General features: G+C 33.1%; 1 protein-coding gene across 3 annotated transcripts in view; it reads right to left on the reverse strand.

The window, feature by feature from the left end:
- Nucleotides 1-22246, reverse strand: part of kcnh6a (potassium voltage-gated channel, subfamily H (eag-related), member 6a) — a 60412-nt gene that overhangs the window by 15505 nt on the left and 22661 nt on the right. For all 3 annotated transcript variants that reach the window (XM_056453636.1, XM_056453635.1, XM_056453637.1), the window contains exon 6: nt 17064-17266. In XM_056453636.1, the coding sequence (XP_056309611.1) occupies nt 17064-17266 (203 nt within the window). The remainder of the gene's footprint in view (nt 1-17063; nt 17267-22246) is intronic.

Below are 22246 nucleotides of genomic sequence, written 5' to 3' on the forward strand. Positions count from 1 at the left end.
AAGCTAATGTACAGGGTAGTTATGTTATTATATCACCAATAAAAACTAAAATATATATAAAAAAAATAAAGAAATTCTTCAATGAGATATTAATATTACACATTATTACATAAAAATAATTTTAATTTAATTATGAAACAAATGTTTTAAATGTGTTGATTAAACTAAACCACATAAATACACAACCTGACCTGGGAAATGATTATTTATTGTTATTTATTATTCAAAAATGACCTAATAAAATAACTAATTAAAATGAAACTTTCATCTAAAATGACAATTTTCTCAGTCTTGTATGATTATGCTCAGTTAGTTCACTTTATTTCACTTTAAATGCAATGTAAAAAAACATATTCATTACCATAAAAGTAAAATTACCAAATCTAAACACAGGAGTCTGAGAAAATGAGACTTCTTTAGGGCATCTGAACTCTTCATATGAGCAAATAAAAGCTCATTAAAATAAAAATAAAAAATTATCAGAATGTATATCATAGTATATGGTACTAAAACAACACTGAAGTCTTCCCTAATTTTTTGCAATACATATATATATATATATATATATATATATATATATATATATATATATATATATATATATATATATATATATATATATATATATATATATATATATATAGATAGATAAAGATATATTTCATAAAGTAAATGTTTGGCAAGTGGTCAAAAAAATATTTAAAGGCCTCTTAAAAGCACAAACAAAAAATATTAGGTCCCAGAAACAAACTGAATTCTACAGACAAACATGTCCTCTATAAGGTCGGTTCTCGTGATACATCTACAGACTGAAACACACTCAACAAAAGGATCTACAATAGACACTAGGTAATATGTTTTTCAATGGCATTTAAAAAACAGGTATTTCACAGACATCGCATTGAATTGTATTGTCATATGACATTATAACCTGATCAAGCTGTAGAGCAGAACAGACATCTTTCAAGCTTTGCTCTTCAAGATTAAACCCTCCTCTTCCTCTTGACATGTACTATTATTAAAAGGAAGGGCAGCAGCCATGTCCCTCAGACCAGATCAAATTTTAAAGGGCACAGACTGAAGAAACGCGCCACAGGGGTCTGTCTCTGAGCCCAGTCTATGCTAATCCACCATACGGCTAGAGCTAGACGTGATCTAAATGCTACAGGGGAAAGGACAATCAAACAATAGAGGGGAAGCTTTAAGAATCATTCATTATTTACTCCCTCTTGTAATCTTTAGACATGTGTGCTATTAATTCATCCATTAAACACAGAGAATTTGGTGAAAGACTACAAACAGTCAATAGTAAATTAAACATTTAAAATGGCATAAATGCAGCCCATGGGACCTCAAAGCTAGGTTTGTGTAAGGAACAGTGTAAAAGTTAAATCCTTATTTTGGTTTGACATAATGACTTTTGGATTAAAGGTATTCAAAAACCAGAGACATTTGATGATACAACATTGGCAATTTACAATCAACTACCAACTCACACTCTTTCAGAAATAAACAGCTAGAGTTTACAGCTACTATTTACATATTTTACAGTGCATTAGTTCATCTAGTCACCTCATCTGGCAAGTCAGAACAGACTTGAAAAACAGAATCTCCCTCTGTTCTGATTAAAGACTAAAATCCTTGATGAACTTAAAAACATGGCCTTTAAAAGAGTGTTTCTGCAACAATAGTAAATAGGAAACCTTTTAGATTCAGTGAATTCAGTGAAACTATTCCTTTTATAGTGTATTTTTAAAGTAATATCATAACATTCATAAACAACGTCATGCAAGCTTGCCTTTAAAAACCCAAATATACTTTTCTTTTTTATGTATGGATGCAGGTCTGCCTATGAAAATTTCATCACCAGAATAGCACACACTGTTCAATTTTTATATCGCATTCAATGTACCTTTAGTTGGAATATGAATAGTTGGAAGTCTGTCCACAAGGCTGTCATTTCATAGGTTAAGAAAAATCGAAGAGACATGGACAACAACAAACTACTAAGAAAGGTAAGAAGAAATAGACAATCATGTTGACAAGTGAATGTGTGAGGGGAATAAAATACGCCAACAATTCTATTTAAATTGAGGTAAAAGACATGCTGAACTATCATAAACGTGGGGGGAATAGGTGCAGACACTAGACAAATTCAATGTCCTGAAAATGTAATTTGCCTGTGTTCAGGGCTTCAATAATCTGTAAGTCCCCAAGAAATCAAAACTAACCAAATGATTTTGTCAGCTCACATTGCCAGTTCTTTGGTGAACAATTGATCTTTGTATGTCATTTAAAAATAGTTTACCCTTCTGATCTTTCATTGAAATCTGAAAATTCACTTCCTGTTTGTTTTTAGTTTATTTGTCAGATTACATATATCTTAGGAATTGGGTATAGCTAACATATTTAACCATGCCACTACGACTGTCAGTTTTGACAACAAACAGAAATGGTCAGCAGGAGGTGTCTGTTAGATTGTAATAACTCTCCCCAAACACTTTTCCTGATCTCTCTGAATGAAATGCCTACTTTACTACACCTAATCAGCTCGCAGTAGAAAAACAAGCCACGCCCACTGTTTTCTCATTTAACCTTCCGTTTCTCTAGGAACTTAGTCACAATATGAAAAAAATAACAATCACAGCTTCCGGTTTATTGGGACTTTAAGAACATTTTGCCAACATTAAGGTCCTTTAGTTCAACAGAAAGGTTCCATGAACATTAAAATTTCTTCATGGAACACTGATGCCAACATAAGAACTTTTTTTAAGAAAGAAAGGAAGGAAGGAAGGAAGGAAGGAAGGAAGGAAGGAAGCAAGGAAGGAAGGAAGGAAGAAACAAACAAACAAATTGTCTTTTCTAATAGACAAAATGCCCAAAATAAATGAGCAAATAAACCAAACCAAAATGAACACATTATGTCAAGTATTTTCTTTCTGTCAAAAAACCCTGTGAGCATGTATGCAGCTGGGCTATATATGAACTATTTCACACTGAGGCCTGTTTTCTGCTAGAGCTTCTTCCCCAGCAGAAAATCACTCCTTTAATACACCATTAGCAGCCCATGATTACTGCTCGCACAGATGACCATGGCAACCACTGGCTCCCATGGAAACTACAAGTTGTTCAGTGAACATCAGTCATGTGGAAAAAGTTGGTCGATTTGGAAAAGCAGTTCATTTGGGGTAGAAAAACAGTAAATGGTAAATATAGTGACTATGCTGAAAAATGATATAAATATAGACACTCATATTTACAACATTACACAAATAATTAATAAACAAGACCTTTTCAAGTAGAAAAGTATTTTCTTATACTCCAATGATCTACTTTAGTTACATTAACAAAATGTCACAAAAAATGTCATGAACTATTTTTACAGCTTATGATGATAACCATAGTGTTGTAAAAACAATAAAAAAGATCAATTATTCATGACAGCATATTTTTTTAGTTTATTGTAACATACTAAGTTAATCATGTTCTAACTTACAAAATTAAGTAACAAGAGCTATTTAAGTCAGTTTAACATAATATATATTTTCTTATTTTATTTGTATAGCACTTTCCTACATACATGCTCAAAGCGAAACTCAAACAAACAATCATTGTAAAATAAACCAAATAAACAAATGTATGGACAAATAAAGCAAAATAAACAAATATATACTCAGATAAAAGCATACATATACTGCACACGCATTTATCTACACTATCACACATACAAGAGTCCTTACATATGCATATACTTGCACACACTGTACATGCATACATACCTACACAAACACAATATATATAAAATGCATACACTTCACAAACTGTTATATTCATATGCAATTTTAAAAAGGTGCATCTTAACACGCTTTTTAAAAACATGAATGCTGGGGGATTCTTTCACTTCATTTGGAAGACAATTCCAAATTTTTGGAGCATAGTGAGTAAAAGAGGTGCCACCAGATTGCATCAGATTTACAGAGTGAAATTCTAAAAGTCCAGCGCTAGGAGAGCATAGCAAACAGTTTGGATTGCATCTCAATAAGCAGTCAGAAATATAAGAAGGTGTCAGGTTATGAAGTGCCTTATAAAATAATAAAATAATCTTAAAATCTATCCTTTGGTGCACTGGTAACCAGTGTAAATCTATTAATGCTGGTGTAATACGTTCTCATTTCTTCAATTTAATTAAAACGCTGGCTGCTGTATTTTGATTCAGTTGCAACTTCCGTATAGAACCCTTAGGTAAACCAATATAAACAGCATTGCAGTAATCAAGCCGAGAGAAAATAAAAGCAGGAATTAATTTCTTAGCATCAAGTTCAATAAATTCATAGGGTTAATTTCATTCAGCTTAAAAATATAAGGCAACCAGAATTTTTCAGTGTTGTATCACAATTTTACTGATACTTTATTCTGTTCTTTTAGTCTATGTTTCTTTCTTTACCTTTTACACAAATTTCAGACCACATGACAACTTCGCACTGTCAAGTAAAAAATAAACTATGTTTTATCTTGTTTTCAGATTCTTTAAAAGAAATTCAGGGCTTTCTTTTCAGCCCTTCAGTGGTCAGAACTGTCATACTGTTTCCTTTATAGTTCATTTTAATTCAACTGCCACCACATGCCAACTCTTCAAGCTATAGTCACAGAATCTTAACATGACAGATTTATCAGTCCTGGATAGAGTACGGTAGGTACTGACCGGTACGACAATGAGAGGCTCCTTGTCCATGTTTTTCAAGGTGTCAAGCAGATTCACAACATCCACAGAAAGCTCCAAAGTCTCTGCCTCCAAACAGTCGCTTCATTATTACCACAAGTACTGTACAAAAAAAATCTAATCTAAAGAAAGGAATAAAGAAAGTAGTGCTGAACGGACAGATGAGGCTAGCTTTATAATTCCCAGGCAACAAAAAAACTGGATTGCTGAACAAACAGACTTAACTGCCTAAATGCACCAATTTACTGCAGGGAAAAACAAAATCGACATAAAAGGGAGTGGTGAGGGAGGGTGTGGAACAGGTCAAACCAAATGAGACCTAAAAACGCTCCAGCACTGACTAAATGCCAAAGTGCAGCCTCAGAGGTTATTTCTGCTGCCCTTGCCTGTCTAAATCGGTTTAGTTAATCGTTTAAATTGAGTCCATCCATGGGTACAGGGTTTAAGAAAACATCTGATATGCTCAAAATTAAGGCTGCACAATATATCGTTTTGGCATTGATACCGCAATGTGTGTGTCCGTAACAGTCACATCGCAGGATAAGCAATGTTGAGGGATTATAGTTGATCAGCAAAACGATTGAGAATAGATGAGATTTGAAGAGTCATTGCAGTGTGTAGCCATAAGAGAGTGAAATTTTATCATTTGCTTGTGTCTTAAAGGCATTTCAAGAGAGTCTAAAGCATTTACACACAAAAAAGTACTAATTTTTTAAACTTTAATGAGGAACGATTTTACTGAATTAATACAATGAATGAATGACTACACTCTGTAATTTTATATTTCATTCAATTTCTGTAACTGAATGCTGTTTGACTTTTTTCTTTGCTCAGTTGTAAATACTGATTCACACCCTTACAAAATCACCCCAATCCATCTGGATTCAAGATTTTTTCCCCAAAAGAGCTATTCAAGTCATCTGGTGAAATTGTATTCATATTGCAATATATACTGCAGAAAAACTAAATATCGCAATGTCACATTTTTCTAATATTGTGCAGCCCTACTCAAAATCTACAAAGATTGCCAGGAAATCAACTGAAAACCAGGCCACAAGGTCTCGAAAATATGTTTAATTTTATTTGAGACTGGCACGATGGGGGAAGAAGGTGTAAAGTGCATGTGGTATTCTTATTTTAATCTAAAAGTATAATGATCTGGTCACACTTAACAATAATGTTTCATTAATTAATGCATTTACTTACATAAACTAAAAATGAACAATAATTATACAGAATTTATTAATCATTGTTCAACATTTCCTAATGCTTTTTTAAAATCCAAAGTTGTGCTTATTACATTACATTACATTAGTTAATACACTGTGAGTTAACAAAGATGAATAGATACTGTAGTAAATGTATTGTTCATTGTTTTTCTTTGTTAATTAGTAAATTAAAATTAAGTTACATTAACTTATAAAAACATATAGTAAAGTGTTAAATTAAAGCATTAACTTAAATTAAACGCCATCTAATATTTTATAAAATAGTATAGTCATCATTATAGTGAAGGATAAAGATTATTTATGCAATGTGTTTAGTAGACTTTCTAGATTCCGATTACCATTCATTGTGCAGACGAGAATGAATCTGTGTTTTTTTTCCAGAACATCTGTTCAACAAGTCCAGCAAAAGTTTAAAAATGTTTAATATAGCAATACAAAGCATTTTTTTTTTTTTTAAATGATCTACTACCATTGTTCCTGCTTTGCTTTTGGTTTAACTTATAAGACCAGAATAGCCAAAGGAAAACCACAGGCTCCACATTAGGATGGCTTGATTGATGTAACAACTGTAACAAGCAAACTACAATGAAATCCTATCTTAAACATCTTTAATATAGAGATAAAAATGAAGCAGGTTATTCTTATTGCTGTTAACCCTAAAAATATTTAGTAAGTGTTTCAGCTGTTAAAGATATTTAGAACAACTACTGTACATAAACCTATCAGGACCTTGACATGAGGAGGTCTTTAAGCGCTTTTAAAACTGTGTGGTGTGCAATTTTTGGGTCACATAATGAAATATACATCAAAAGTCTGGAAAAGTTCCAGACTGAGATCTCACACCCAAACAGTTGCAGTTGTTTTCGTTCAAACAGGTTGCAGCATCCAGGATAAGCACAATTTTGACTCACAATACAACACACATGTCCTCTCTCTCCACTGTCAGCTCACGTGTCACTTTGCATCTAGGCGTATATGTTTTACATCTACTTAGGGGTAGTTCTAAGGGGTACACAGAAGTTTATAATGTGTAAAAAAAAACACAATTTTTTATCAGTAAAAACAAAATTTGAATTTTACTATTTCTTAATCTATTCAGCCAAACTACTGGTCTGGTGGGAGCACTTTTAGCTTAGCTTAGCATAAATCATTGAATCGGATTAGACCATTAGCATCTTGATCACAAAAAAAAAAAAAAAAAGCTTTGTTAATTTTCCTATTTAAAGCTTAACTATTCTGTAGTTATTTTTATGTACTAAGACCCATTTCCTCAATAGGAAAATCCTTAAAAATATTTTTTTATTTTTTGAGTAAGATGCTAATGGTCTAATCTGATTCAATGATTTATGCTAAGCTATGCTAAAAGTGTTCCAGCTGAACTCAGAGATCAACTATGAACAATGTGGACATTTTATTTGCTAACTGCTGTTCTCTTCTGTTGGAATTTTAATATTTGTGATCATTGTATAAAATAAATTTGATATCTGTATGTCAGTGAAATTGAGTATTTGAACATTTCCTTGGTTATTGAGGCCCAAAACAAACTTCTTTTGTCCAGTAAAGAACTTGTGTTATATTTTGAACTGCCCTTAGTGAGGATTGTAACAAATGAATAAAAAAGTGGTAAAACTTAACTTTAGGTGACTTTTAGGTTAAAAAAAGTGCAGTCTTCCGTTAAACTATCCATTTGTTTTGTGATTTTAAGGCTACATTCAAAGCAATCGTGACCATTCAGACTTATCAGATAAGAAATAAAAGACATATAAGAAATTATCAGATGTAAGAGATGTAACATGATGCTTCAACAGGTGTGCTAAAAAATAATTTGGCCCTCTCCAAAACTGGTGTATATTTAACAGCATCAGTCAGTATTTGTACTTTGTATAAGCAGTATTTACACTTAGTCTAAACAACAACTAACATTTTCACTTACACACCATTGCCAAAAGTGGTATTTTGCTCAGAAATTAGTTAAAAATTACTAATTAGTTATTCTCTTACTCTTATTAGTTACTCTCTTATTATTTCAGAAAATAATATATGCATCACACATTATTCAGAAATATTGGTTTATTAAATATGTTGGAGAATTTTCATGTGTTTCATATTCATATTGAGCAATATACTGATATAAAAACATCAACACTGGGGCAATATTGGAGAATACTGGAGCATGTTTCAAAAGAAAATACTATTATGAAAATGTCCATTTTTCAAAGGAAAACAATCACCAAATTCTGTAGGGTCTGTCTTTATCATACATAAACCTTTCTAGATGATCTCCACAAGAAGGAAATTTTTGATATTTAAAAAACTGACATTGTATTTTTTTTTCTGGGACCCTATTTTAGAAATCATTACTAATTTTATATTGATTGGAATCATTTGCAGTGGTTCATCTGCAAAAAAATATATAAAAAATTAATTAATTAATAGTTTTCAGTTGGAATTTAACTGTGTTGAAGTATAGAAATTCAATAATCAAATGTATAAAAAAAAAACACTGTATTAAATAATTAAACACAATTTATTTTTGTTGAAGTGGTAAACCTTCAAAACTAAATTTATTGTGTCCAAATATTGTGTTTAAATTCACTTGAAATCTTAGTCACAGGCATTAAAAAACACATCCAAATACATTATTTTATCATATTATTAAATTAGAATTAGATTAAATTAGATTAAACTGTGCTTTCTGGTTAATTATAATCATAACTCAAAATTGCAGATCCTGCGATGTGACTATTGCAGACTTGCACGTTGCGATATCGATGCTGAAAATATAAATATTGCAGCCCAAATCTCGAATAAGACTTCATTTGGCAAGTTAATTAGTCCTTTTCCCCATAAGAACCACTGGCAGGTGATTTTATATTCTTCTATCATTACAGATGCATTAGGTTTATGGCTGCCAAAACATTTCTTATCCACACAAGCTCACACAAACTTTTCCCTTTCATAGATGCCAGTAAGAAGCCAGCGACCCAGTAAAATAGCTATATTAATGCAAATATACTCCCTTCTAATATGCTGTGCATATAATACATATAATTTTCAACAATTTTATCATTCACTCAACAGTCAGTCCTTTCTTTTAGCAGTCTGCACATGTCAGTGAACACACACGCACGCATCCACGCACACACGCAAGCTGTGTTAACGCACATTTAAATCCATGTGCTGGTGAGACCCTAATGACAGAAGGCCCTCACATGCACACACACGAACTCACTGGAGCGAGATATCTGTGTTTATTGATATAATCTAACACTCTGTTTCATAATGATGGAAGCAACAAATCCATTCGCACTGTCTGCACGCTGATCACAGTTGCAAACTCAGGAACACACACACACACACACACAAAGATACATAGAGCAAGATTGCAAAAGCAACAACTTTATCTTGCAAACTGATCATCAGTGTAACTTTCCATGACAGGTTTTTGGTGTTATGCTATCTGGATTACTTTAAAGATCTGCCATTTTCTCGCTTTTAACAAGCAACACAGCACTTCAATGACATGATGAATGGCAAGAAAGGGAAAACAAAGCAAAACAAAATGCTCACAAGTTACTACAATAGACTAACAAAACTAATGGTGAAGGTCAACAAGCTAACAGCAAAAGATAAAGCAAACAAAAATGAAACAAAAAGATGCACAGCAGACTAAACAAACACATAGGGAATGCCAATAAATTAGTAAAAAAACAAATAAACAAGCAAAATAGAAAAGGCACGCAGCTACTTCAAACAAAGCAACCACATGGTGAACACCAACAAGACAAAACACAGAAATAAAGACAAAGAACAAAGGCAAAATAAAAAGATGCAACCCCAGGCAAAGATATGTTTCGGTTTGCATATGTCTCGAAAGTCACACTAAGTCAACAGCGTCTGGCAGTGAAGCAACACCATCATCAGCTGTCAGTCAAATCCATTCAGGTCCTGACCTTTTTCATGTCCCCCCCACCAGGTGTGGGATGTGGAAATCAGACAGAACGAGAGATAAACACGAAGCAGCGAAAGTAAGAAAAAGAGATGGATGAGGCAGATAGATAAAGGTCAAGTACGATACTTACAGGCTTAAGTTTGTGTTTCAAGCTCATGGTGGCATTCTCTGAGCCGTGCTGAGACAGACACGCAGAGCCCCGACACAGGGAAACACCGCCCTTTCACACTCACTCACTTTTTCCTCATGCACTAACACACACACACACGCACACACACGCGCACACACACACAAACACACGCACACACACACGCACGCACACACACACACACACACACACACACACACACAGACAGACACAGACACAGACACACACACACACACACACACACACACACACACACACACACACACACACACACACACACACACACACACACACACACAGAGAGATAAAGGTGTGGACGTGAGACATCCCATTTTCATAATGATTAGTCTGAGTAGGCAGAATATGGATGTGATCCAGGCAATGAACAGACATTTTTTTTAAACTATGTATGTACTTCTTTTAACAGTATGACGATATGATTTTGATTTATTTTTTGTTATTTAACCTTATTTATTAAGAATGTTAACACATTACATTTTCTATTTTTTATTCAATGCAAGCTTTTCATCAAACACAAAATTTTACTTTGCATGTCTTTTTGTTGGACAGTGAATTAACAATACTACAAAACTTCATTTTTTATTTTATATTATTATTTTTCACAGTTTTTTTGTTTAAATTGTCTTTCAATTTATTTTATTGGCTTAGTTTTTTATAATAATAATAATAATCATCATCATAATATTAATAATAACAGTGTAAAATGTGTACAATTAATACAATAAAAGTCTCTACTTCGTTGTAAAAAATGCACTGGTGTAAATGATGTTCATGTATTGATTGCTGACACAGTAACTACACTTTATATTCTTGCCACTGGTGTTCTGGGAGGCACAATGTCAATGCATTTGCCCTCTGCAGCGGCACTGTGACATGCTTACGTCACATGCTTATTTACTGAAATTATTCTGCATGCTAATTACAAACATAAGCGGAACTATTAGAGCAATTAGGCCACATGCTTTTTTTTTATTGTTTAAAATTATTTGTTTATTGGATTTAATATAGAAAATAAATCGTAAAACAAAACAATTGATGCACTCGGTAACAAAGGTCAAATACAGTAAGAGATATTTTCAATAATTTAATTTAATAAAAGCCACATGCTTTTTGATGAGATTCACTACATGTTAATAAAAGAGATTAAAAGAATTATTCATTCATTCATTTCCTTTTCAGCTTTGGTCCTTTTAATAATCAGATGGTGCCACAGCGGAATGATCCGCCAACTTATGAACAAAGCCGGTCTAAAGTCCAGCGCAGAGCGTGTTAGTCTTGCGCCTCACTTACACATTGCTTAATACAGACAGGATGTACAGCAATATGCAAATATCTTTACATATGAAAAAGAATTAAAATATTAAGGATATATATATAGGATATAAATATAAAGGATTAAAATACTATTTTCTAGCCTACATAAATATAAAAACCATACTTTCATGCCTTCATCTCGGGGGCCTTTTTCAGTTTATTCATGACAATTTGCTTTTGTATAATGTTATTATTATTAGCAGTATTATTTATTATATGCATATTTATATTTGTTTTATTAAAAACAAGCTTAGATTTGCCCACCTCTCAGGTTTTACACCATAGGGGGCATAGCATGTGTATTAGGATATAACTTAGTTTTTTGACCACACTTCGTTATTATTGTTCATTTATTCGTTTGCTGGAAATTATAACTGAATTTGGAAATAGTTTTGAAACAAATCTTTGCTCTTAACAAACAAAATTAATTATTTATAGGCTAATGGATGTCTGTGCGTACAACAAGTTTCCCTATCCACAAGAGTGAAAGTGAAAGTTCATCTCTCATTCTCGCCTGTAGATGCTCTGTTTAACGGTTTTCTTGCTAGTAAAATGCTCAGTTTTTCCACTTACAAAGTCCGTCATGTAAATAGCAAATGCGCTATGGCGCAACGCAACTGACTTAAAGGGAATGGGAGATGAGACTCAGATTGGTTTATTCTGAAAACACACCTATAACTCATTAAGAAAATAAGCTCAACCCTTTTAGACCATGTGCCATGGCGCAAAGCGGATTTTACCATCCTTAAAATAGTAAAAGTGGATTCTGACACACCCTTAATGCTTTTGCGCCCTGCGCTTTGCACTTTGCACATGAATCGTCAAAATAGAGCCCTTAATCTAGACTAAAAGAAAAGAAAACTGGAAATTGATTTTTCATGTGTTTCAAAATTTTGTATAAAATATATAAAAAATATATTTTAAGATTTGTATTTTTTAACAAATGACCACTTTAATTAGCAGGACCAGTTAAACACAAAATGTCTTACATAAAAATGTTTTGATTACACCAAATTTTTAAGCAGCACAATAATAATTTCAAATTGATAATGACAAATTATTAAAAAAAGACAATAATTGTCAATGAAAAGACAATGCAAATTGTCCATATTTATACAAATATTTCAGTATTTTGAGTCTGCAGGGAGACAAATAATTATGTCATTTGTGGTGCTTCATGCCTTTGGATGGAGTTACAGATCTCTTTTGACACACTTTATTTGCTCTATGACTGGTGGAATATTCTGCATAGTATCAATGATAAGGCGGCTTTGCTCAAAGAATTTTGGAGTTTGCAACTTGTCTGTTTTTAAGGAATTACCAGTTATAGTTAAATTATAAATTACCCTATGAAGAAAGTTAATGGAGTTTTACTTACAGAGCCCAAATGTCACACTCTATTTGAATAATTTTTTTAAAGATTGTGATGCTGAAGACTGGAGTAACTGGAGAAAATTCTGCTTTTTCATAAACAGATAAAATAAAATAAAATAAAATAAAATAAAATAAAATAAAATAAAATAAAATAAAATAAAATAAAATAAAATAAAATAAAATAAAATAAAATAAAATAAAATAAAATAAAATAAAATTAAATTAAATTAAATTAAATTAAATTAAATTCAAGTTTATTTGTGTAGTCCTTTGTACAATAACTGTGTTTTAATTCTATCAAAACTAGAGGAAAAGTTATTTTAAAATATAATAATACTTCACAATATCACAGTTTTTATTGTATTCATTTATGAATCAAGTTGAGCATAAGAAGTTGAGTATACTTTTCAGAAAGTTGAATAGCTGGGGATTTTGATCGCCCAAGGCACAGCGGTACCATATGTCAAAGATGCCAACAAGACAATGACTCTGAGTGACTGCTGACCTTTTCCATGACCTCTCGGATGCTCTCTAAAGTTATTTCTATGATTTTATGATTGACCCACATGCAGCCGCTAGAGAAGAGAATTCATGTTTGTACTTCATTCAAAGGTTAATGCTCCTCACATGCAGGCCAATCTACTGAAAACAGTACAGCTGGTCATATAACTAGGTACGTCATGTTATGCAGACAAATCAATAGCGACAAAAATCAATGCAGATGATCATTTCCCTTCTTGCTCGGTGTCAAATCGAAGTCCAATTATCAAGCCAGGAATTGCCTGTTACAGTTCTACCTCGCAACCCAAACACAAACTGAACATATCCATTAATGCCAAGCAACTAGTCATAAACAACATTCATGACAATTTTTACATTGGCAGCTTCAAGGTGGCGAAACCCCCCCCAAAATAATGCATTAAAAGAAAGGGTAAACGTTTGTGGGAAGCTTAGGGGATACCCATAGCTCATGATTCAATGTTGCTTTCTTTTTATTTACACTTTAACATTGCATAATGGCACAATCTCTCCTCTAATAACTTCCAATGTGGAAAAGTTTTTAATTTGATACAATATATTGTTTAGGCTAGGACAAAAAAACAGTAATGAGCTACCAGTATTTTTTTATATACATATTATTTCTTGTACAATATATAGTGTCAAACCACTAAAATTGTCAATAAAAGTCACTATAATAAACTGCGATGCTAAATGTTTGGCATTAAGAGGTCCAATAATGCAATACAGAAGTGTAAATAAACCAAAAACACCAATTAAGCATGGGCTACAGGTATCTGTTTGTTAAATGATCAGTATAGTGTATAAGTAATGTCATAATGACACATGAAGACAGAGTGAGTGAAAAAGAGTGTTACAGAGGAGAAAAAGCCCAGTAAAATGAGCATGTTTTCGTGCACACTTATAACAGATATGTGTGAGTGTGACTGTTTGTTTGTGTGTGTGTGTGTGTGTGTGTGTGTGTGTGTGTGTGCGCGAATGGAGTGTGTGAAACACTCTTTGGCCTCTGCCGTCACTGCCCTCTACTTCCATTAGCCCTGGACACCAAGGTCACCAGCAGAGAGCAACCACACACACACACAATCCACACTCAGTCACGCTCATGCAAATTAAAATAAACGTAATATTTGCCAAGATATATTTGAAATAATAACGTGATCCAACAAATACTGTATGAAGTCGTATCTTATTTCAAACCTTAATGACTTTATTTTATCTGTGCAAATGATGTTTTTTGGTATCACTTTGACACCCTTCAAATTGTCTTTAATGTTTCACAGAAGACAGACAGTCATACTAATTTTTGCTGATATTTTAAATAGAATTTGAGGTGTTTTGCTGAAAACATATATTTAAATTATAGAGATGCATAAGTAAGCTCACTCAAATATATTAAAATGTGAGACTTCACTATGTTACATGAAAAATGTGTAATAAAACATGCAAGTAATGACAGAAACAACAAACACAGAGTCAAAGAAAACCTTTGTTCACCTGTGGGTATGTGTCATATCATACGCTGATTTAAAAATTCACACACACACACACACTTTATGATTGGAATGTGCAAGCTAGTGGTAGATTTGTCAGCATGATTGATTTTTCCACTGCTAGGATAACACACAGTCTCCCACGTTTGTCCAGCTGAGAGACGTCACCAATACAATCTCTTCTTTTGACTACAAGCTTCTTTTGCGTCTTTTTAACAGTCTTTCTTTATTTCTTCTCTGTACTGTACTATCTCTTCACCTATGAAGTTAGATTAGAGTCCATTATGTGAAACAGATCCTTTACAGTGACTTAAGAACAAAAACACTCAATTTGATGAATGCTAACACACTGCAGTAATCACAGATAAAACACAGGGGTAGGAAATGTGTGTCAGTGTGTGTCCGTTCTCTACACAACAGCCGAATAAGCACTGCCCACATCAGCACAGGACTCAGTGGTCTCAATATTTAGATCACTAAGTGACTTCTGTGGAGATGTTACAAAACATTAAATCATGTAACTGATGTCATAAAACTTTTCATTGGCAGAGGAGCATCGATGATGTCAACTAGTGCAGTGATGTTTATTTATTTCTATTTAAAAAAATCATTAAAAAAATTATCACAGTGTTTCATTAAGAACACAGACTGAATACTTTTTTCTAATTTGTACTAAATTGAGTATATTTCACCAAAATGCCGGGATTTTTCTTGAATTGTAACTTTTAAATTAAATATTATGTGTCTAAATATATATATATATATCTTTTCTTCTTTAAAGGCAATCTTCTAAAGGATTTGTGGCTCCCCATGTTTCACCGTTTATAGTTGTTGTTGTTAAAGGGAAAATAATACAAAGCATATGCAAGATCTGTAGTCTCTTTCTAGGCTCCTCTTCCCAAGCAACGACGTAGCTCGTGGCTGAACTATTATAGTATGATGCATCGTTTGGGTAAAAGAACAATGTAGTGGCGAGTGTTTCCCCAAAACCGTAGATTCTCTGTCGCAGATCCATCGATTGAACCATGTTAGTTACAATGTAAAACGCCCATAATGATGCTCTAAATGGGGTGGTAACAACTTAATTAGAGCAGAACCTCATAATTTCTTTGTGTAAATTATATTGTTTTACACGCACATGCCTTTTAAAAACAAGCCAATATTAGTTTTGGTAAACATGCACTCGTTTTCCATGTTAATTTAAAAATATGTAAATGGCATATATAGGAACAATGTCTAACATTTTCACTGACAGTCCAAATTTAGCCTTGTTTTAGCCAAGATGACTATGTTTAGACGTCTATTAGACATCTATTAGACATCTTTTAAAAACAAAAAATTCTTGCTGGGCAAAAAGACACAAAAACTGTCGTCTGGGCAGTACCTTTTCAAAAGGTACAACTCTGCTCTTTTGTTTCCTAAAATATATTCCATTAAGGTACAATAAGGCAAAGGCGTAGAATTAGCATGGACAGAGACACATTGTATCCCTACTATTATTATTACTATTACTATTATTATTATTATTATTATTATTATTAGGTAGGATATTGTTTATTTACTTTTTATTTTTTGAAAAGTCTACTTTTACAATTTGATACATGCAAACCATTGCAGAAATGTTATATGACAGGCCCATGTCATATACAGTATGATACGTAATAAATAATCTAATATAAATTAAAAGCATTAACGTGTGCTATGTTTTTTGTTTTCACAAGCTTTGGAGACTTAACGTAAATTCCGCTTTTAAATTATAGGTCACCTATAGCTTACGTCATGAGCCACGGCTGTGTTCAAAATGACATCAATGTTTTCAAAGTGCACTGCAAATGCAATTGTACACATGAAGATCAAACATTCAAAGATACTTTGAAAGCAAATTACACCTAAGTGTGATTTTTTACTTACCCCAAATTTTTGATAATAAAGGATATCTTAATACAACTGCTATATAACTTACAACTGCTATTAATTGTCTACTTAATTTCATGTGTGAATAAATAAACAATGTAATAATACTCTATATTAATATAATAATAGTTTGATTTGAAAATATAATTTAACTGAAGCCCTAATTGTTGCCTTACTAAGGTTTCAATAATCTACAATTACTTGGCTTTTATTTTAAAATCACAATGTCGATATCATTTACCCCATAAATAAATTATAGCCTGCGATAGCACTGTAAGGAAACAAAAAGATAAGCTACAATACATCCTGAATCTGTCTGGATACATTTGCATGAAAATGTGTGTGTAAATGTTAATGAGCTGTGAAGCACTTTTCATATTACCTGTGTGACTTGAGTGACCTTTTCAGAGACGTTCTGTGAGCGGTCTTTAATCTTGCTGGGCGCGATGATCTCGATCTCAGTAGGGGAAGGTGGTCTGAGGCGGTCCGAGCCGAAGGATATTGTCACCTGCGGGATGCGGCCAATGGTGCGGTGCCGCATCAAATCAGAGTCTGATGTGGAGTTTAAATTACTGGGCTTCATATCTGAGGAGGAAATATTACACCCTCGGGTCAATTTTTCATCACAGAAGTCAAAAACTAATTAAAAGGGTCATGAACTGAGAAATCAATGACATACTCTTTAAGAGGCAAATATACTCTAAAACAGGGTAGTCAAAGTCAATTCCTAGAGGGCCGCAGCTCTGCGCAGTTTAGTTCCAACCCTGATTAAACACACCACATTAAACTAATTGAGTGCTTTAGGCTTGTTTCATACCTACATATAGGTGTGTTAAAGCAGGACTGGAACTAAACTCTTTAAGGCTGGAACTGAGTTTGACACCTGTGCTCTAAAACATCCTGTATGTGTCAGAGATCAATACTTTCTTATTAGTATAAAAACAGCTTGTATTAAAGTCAATCTGGCAAACTAAAAGTCTTTGGAACGTGCCAGTTTATCACATCAACGATTCCCAAATCCAGTCCTAAATCACCACCCAGCAAACAATTTTGTGTTTATTAGACATCTAATAAACAACTAAACGTAGACAGCTTGGCTAAAACAAGGCTAAATTTGGGCTATCAATGAAAATCTAATAGACATCTAAGAACAGGCCAAAACTAGACTAGTTGTCAAATAGACAGACAGACTTTATATGTGTAGTCATTCCTTTCTGTTTATTTGATGACTAGTCTAGTTTTGGCCTATTTGTAGATGTCTATAAGATTTTCACTGAAAGTCCAAATTTAGCCTTGTTTTAGCCAAGATTACTATGTTTAGACGTCTATTAGACATCTATTAGACATCTTTTAAAAACAAAAAATTCTTGCTGGGCAAAAAGACACAAAAACTGTCGTCTGGGCAGTACCTTTTCAAAAGGTACAACTCTGCTCTTTTGTTTCCTAAAATACATTCCATTAAGGTACAATAAGGCAAAGGCGTAGAATTAGCATGGACAGAGACACATTGTATCCCCACCAATATCCGCTGACTACTGAAATGTCTCCACCAATAATTTAATGACTTCCACAATAAAATAATTCTCTGTCAACTCTCATTAACGCATATGTACAGAAGTCTCACCTTCGCCAAACACATTCAGACAGTGTGATTGGCCGTGGCTTTAAATGCTGTCAAGTGAGAGACTGGATGTTCACAGTGCCAATACTACTAGGAAATTTTCCTTACTGTGGCTTACTGTGCAATACTCAGGTGAGATGTAGCCATAAAGAGTTACAATTCAATGAAAAGTGTAAGTCCACCGTTACGATAACCAAGGCTGTGCAATTACTAGGCCCACACGAAATCTGCGTGTGCAGAATTCCGCAGAATTTTAGCCCATCATTGATTCTGTTTATTTACTTGTGTAAATGTGTGTAAATTTATATTTATTCAGTTTTGAAATTAATTTCAGTAATAATTATTGACTAATATCAAAATGTTCATATGATTAATTTACCATACAGTTTGTAAAGTCATATTTTCTTTCTTTTAGTAGATATATTATATGAGAGACGTGGTTTGTTTACCAAATAAAGTGGATCTAAATGGATTTGCATTGTAAACATTAAATAAAAGATAAAAAGGTATTATATTTAATTTACTATATTACGTTTTTAGTTATGATACTCCCAAAATCATTCCGCATAAATCCGCAGATTTTTAACAAAATTCTCAGCAGAAATAGCAAAAAATGTCGGCAGATTCTGTCTGGCCCTAGCAATTACTCAAAATTTAGTTCTGTTTTAGGCTTCCACAACGATTATGAAAAAAAACAATCGAAATAAAATGGTTATTGTGTTATAACCTATTGACCTTATTCTTAAATGCGAAAGTGCACCTGTTTTCGTGATTGTTTTAGAACTTCTAATTCAGTTGCCTATGAAGAAATAACAAGGAATAATAAACGGTAAAAAATGGTCAAACTACTTGCTCTACAAACAAGTGTGTTCATGACAATACAGACAAAGCAGAATAATGAGCTGTTTTTAACGTCTAAAAATGAATGGAAGTGAATGAGACCGGAATCTCGAGCCAAAGAGATTCAATGGCTGTGCCCGCTTGTACGCGAAGAATAAGGTCAATAGCTTATACTATTAATTGTATTTTATTTATTTATTATTGTTTTTAAAAGTTGAAAATAGAATGAGTGCTGTTTTGTTTACACGCACAGAGACGGAAAAGAACATGGAGTAAAGTCATCTTCTAGCTTAAGATGCATGCATAAATGACTGTATAATTGCAAACGTGTTCAATGCACAAATAAACCCTCAGTAAATGGAAGTCTTTATTAAACTACCTTTTTGTCAGACATTAACCCTACATTGGGGGAAGGAGGGCTTAAATTAGGTCTCCACCAATATCAGAAACAATAAGGACCCTTTATGCACAAAACGTACTCCTTGAGAAGGTACCACCACAATGACAGCTTTTATAGTTTTATTTCTCTAATAAACTCTGCCTCCACAGAAGATTATCAACACCTGCTTCTACTGTACATCATTGCCTGTTTTGCTCTGCCCACAAATTCGCACATCTAAGTAAATAACAGGAGAGGCACAAACAGATCTACACAGAAACCAAATAATAAAGATGCTCTGAAGACAACAAGATGCTGTGTAATGACAAGTTGTTGAATTGCACATTACCTGCCTTCCGTCTGATCCCAATATTAAGGAGAGGATGAACTTTATTCCTAACGAAATTTTAGACTACGTCAGTAACAAAAGCCACACATTCATTTACAAAAGAAGCACAATTTGATGCTTTCAGAAAGACTCAAACTAAAAAAAATAAAGCTTTGTCACTTTTTTTTAAATTATTCTGTTCATCAAGGAGGCATTTATTAAATGTAAAAATTGTTAAAATATTTATAAAATTTTTAAATAAATGCTTTCTTATAGTATGTAGTTTCAAATGAAACTATTAGTCCAGTCATTATTGCTTTTATTACTACCATTAAAAAAATAATAAATAAATAAACAATAATAATAATAACAATAATAATAATTGATATTAGAGTGATTTCAGTTATTTTGTAGTGCAATAACAAAATTTATTTTTAATAATAACAATAACAATAACAATAATAAAATTTTACCTTTTGTACTGTATTTTTGATTAAATAAATGCAGGCTTGGTGAGCAGGATAAGCTCCTTTTAAAACATTTAAAAATCCTACTGACCCCAAACTTTTGACCGATAGTGTACATCAGAACACAACTGTTTATTTTGAGTTCACTATTGCTTAATCAGTTTAATATGTACTGCATTTGTATGTATTTTTAACCTAAATTACAGCAGCGACCATCTTTGAAGAATGTAAGCTGTCACACATAGATGCAGAAGTTTACATTGGTGGGCATACAGCTGTCATTTTAAACTTAGAGAACTAATCTTACCACTAATTACTTAACTAATCATAAACAACACGTTGAACATTTTTGAATATGCAAAAATGTTACCCAATAAGGGGTGCATTTCCCAAACATCGACGTAACTTGTGGCTGAACTATCATGGTATGATGCATCGTTTGTAAAAAGAACGATGTAATGACGAGTGTTTCCCAAAACCCTTAGTTTCTCTGTCGCATATCCACCATTGAACCACGTTAGTTGGAAAACACCCATAATAATACTCTAAACGGGGTGGAGTAACAACTTTTTTAGAGAAGAACCTCATAATTTCTTTGTGCAATCTATATTGTTTTAAACGCATTTAAAAAAAATCCAATATTAGTTTCGGTAAAAACATGCACCCGTTTCAATTAATTAATATTAATTAAATGGCACATATAGGGCCAATGCTTCCTTTACAAATCTTATTGAGAATATTCCATATCCTATTCTAAAACATAAATCACTTACAAATATCATATATCATATATGTGTATACAATGATGAAAACATGCTAATATACTGTAGACATATGAGTCATTCAGGCTCCTATACAGTGACTTTAACTCTTTAACGCTCTCTCTTACACACACGCGCACGCACGCACGCACACACACAACGGCAGGCAGGCAAATCAGGGTGGCTGAGTGTAATCACAGTCACACAAAAGCATTGATTAGCACTACATCTACAGAAATAGGCCTGTCAGGCACCACATGTGTCCATCTGAACAGGAAACCAATGAGCCTTATTCTGGACAACTAGAGATTTAAATGCTACTATTAAATATGTTCAAATAGGCCGCTTTGTAATTAATTAAGCTTTAAGCAGCTGTCTGGAGTCGTTCCACAAACCCCATTAGAAAACGACACTAGCTCATTTTTGTCAAATGGTTCTGCTATCCCAGGCTAATTGAATTTGACCAGGCTTATTATGTAGTCAAGGAAAACATCAAACAAAACGCTTTATTTCCACCGTAAACACATTCTGTACTGGATTATTGCTCACTTGATCATTGTTAATGGAAGAGTTTAATAGCAGCAGAGATGAGGGAGCTAATCAATCAGTCATATCCTAAGGAGAATCTGCTCCTCTTCGTCCTGACTTGCTCATATCTTACATATCCAAATACTCACACATTTGATTTATAAAGGCAGTCTCTCTGACCAGTAAGTCAGTGTCTGAAAAAAACATAAAAAATTCCCTTGTCATAAACGCTTTCTTCTGCTAATGGTACTGGCGTAAAAGTTTCCAGACAACAGTGTTCATGACTTTTGTGTTTTCCCCATTGAAGAACCCTATAATAAATAAACAGATTCACATTGGTCAAAACACAGAGAACGCTGTTGATGATTTTGACAGTATTTTATTATTATTTTCATTTTAGGGTGATTTTATCTCTAATTTTAATTTTAAGTTAGAAAAGGGCTACCCAGTGATGGGTTGCAGCTGGAAGGGCATCCGCTGTGTAAAACATATGCTCGATAAGTTGGCGGTTCATTCCGCTGTGGTGATCCCAGAATAATAAAGAGACTAAGCTGAAAAGAAAATGAATTAATGAATGATAAGGGCTACAATAGGCAATTTTTTAATGCAATTTAATTTATTTTTTTATATTTATTTTTGCA

Source organism: Danio aesculapii, chromosome 3 (genome assembly GCF_903798145.1).
Source record: "Danio aesculapii chromosome 3, fDanAes4.1, whole genome shotgun sequence".
In the NCBI taxonomy this organism is placed as follows: Eukaryota; Metazoa; Chordata; class Actinopteri; order Cypriniformes; family Danionidae; genus Danio; species Danio aesculapii.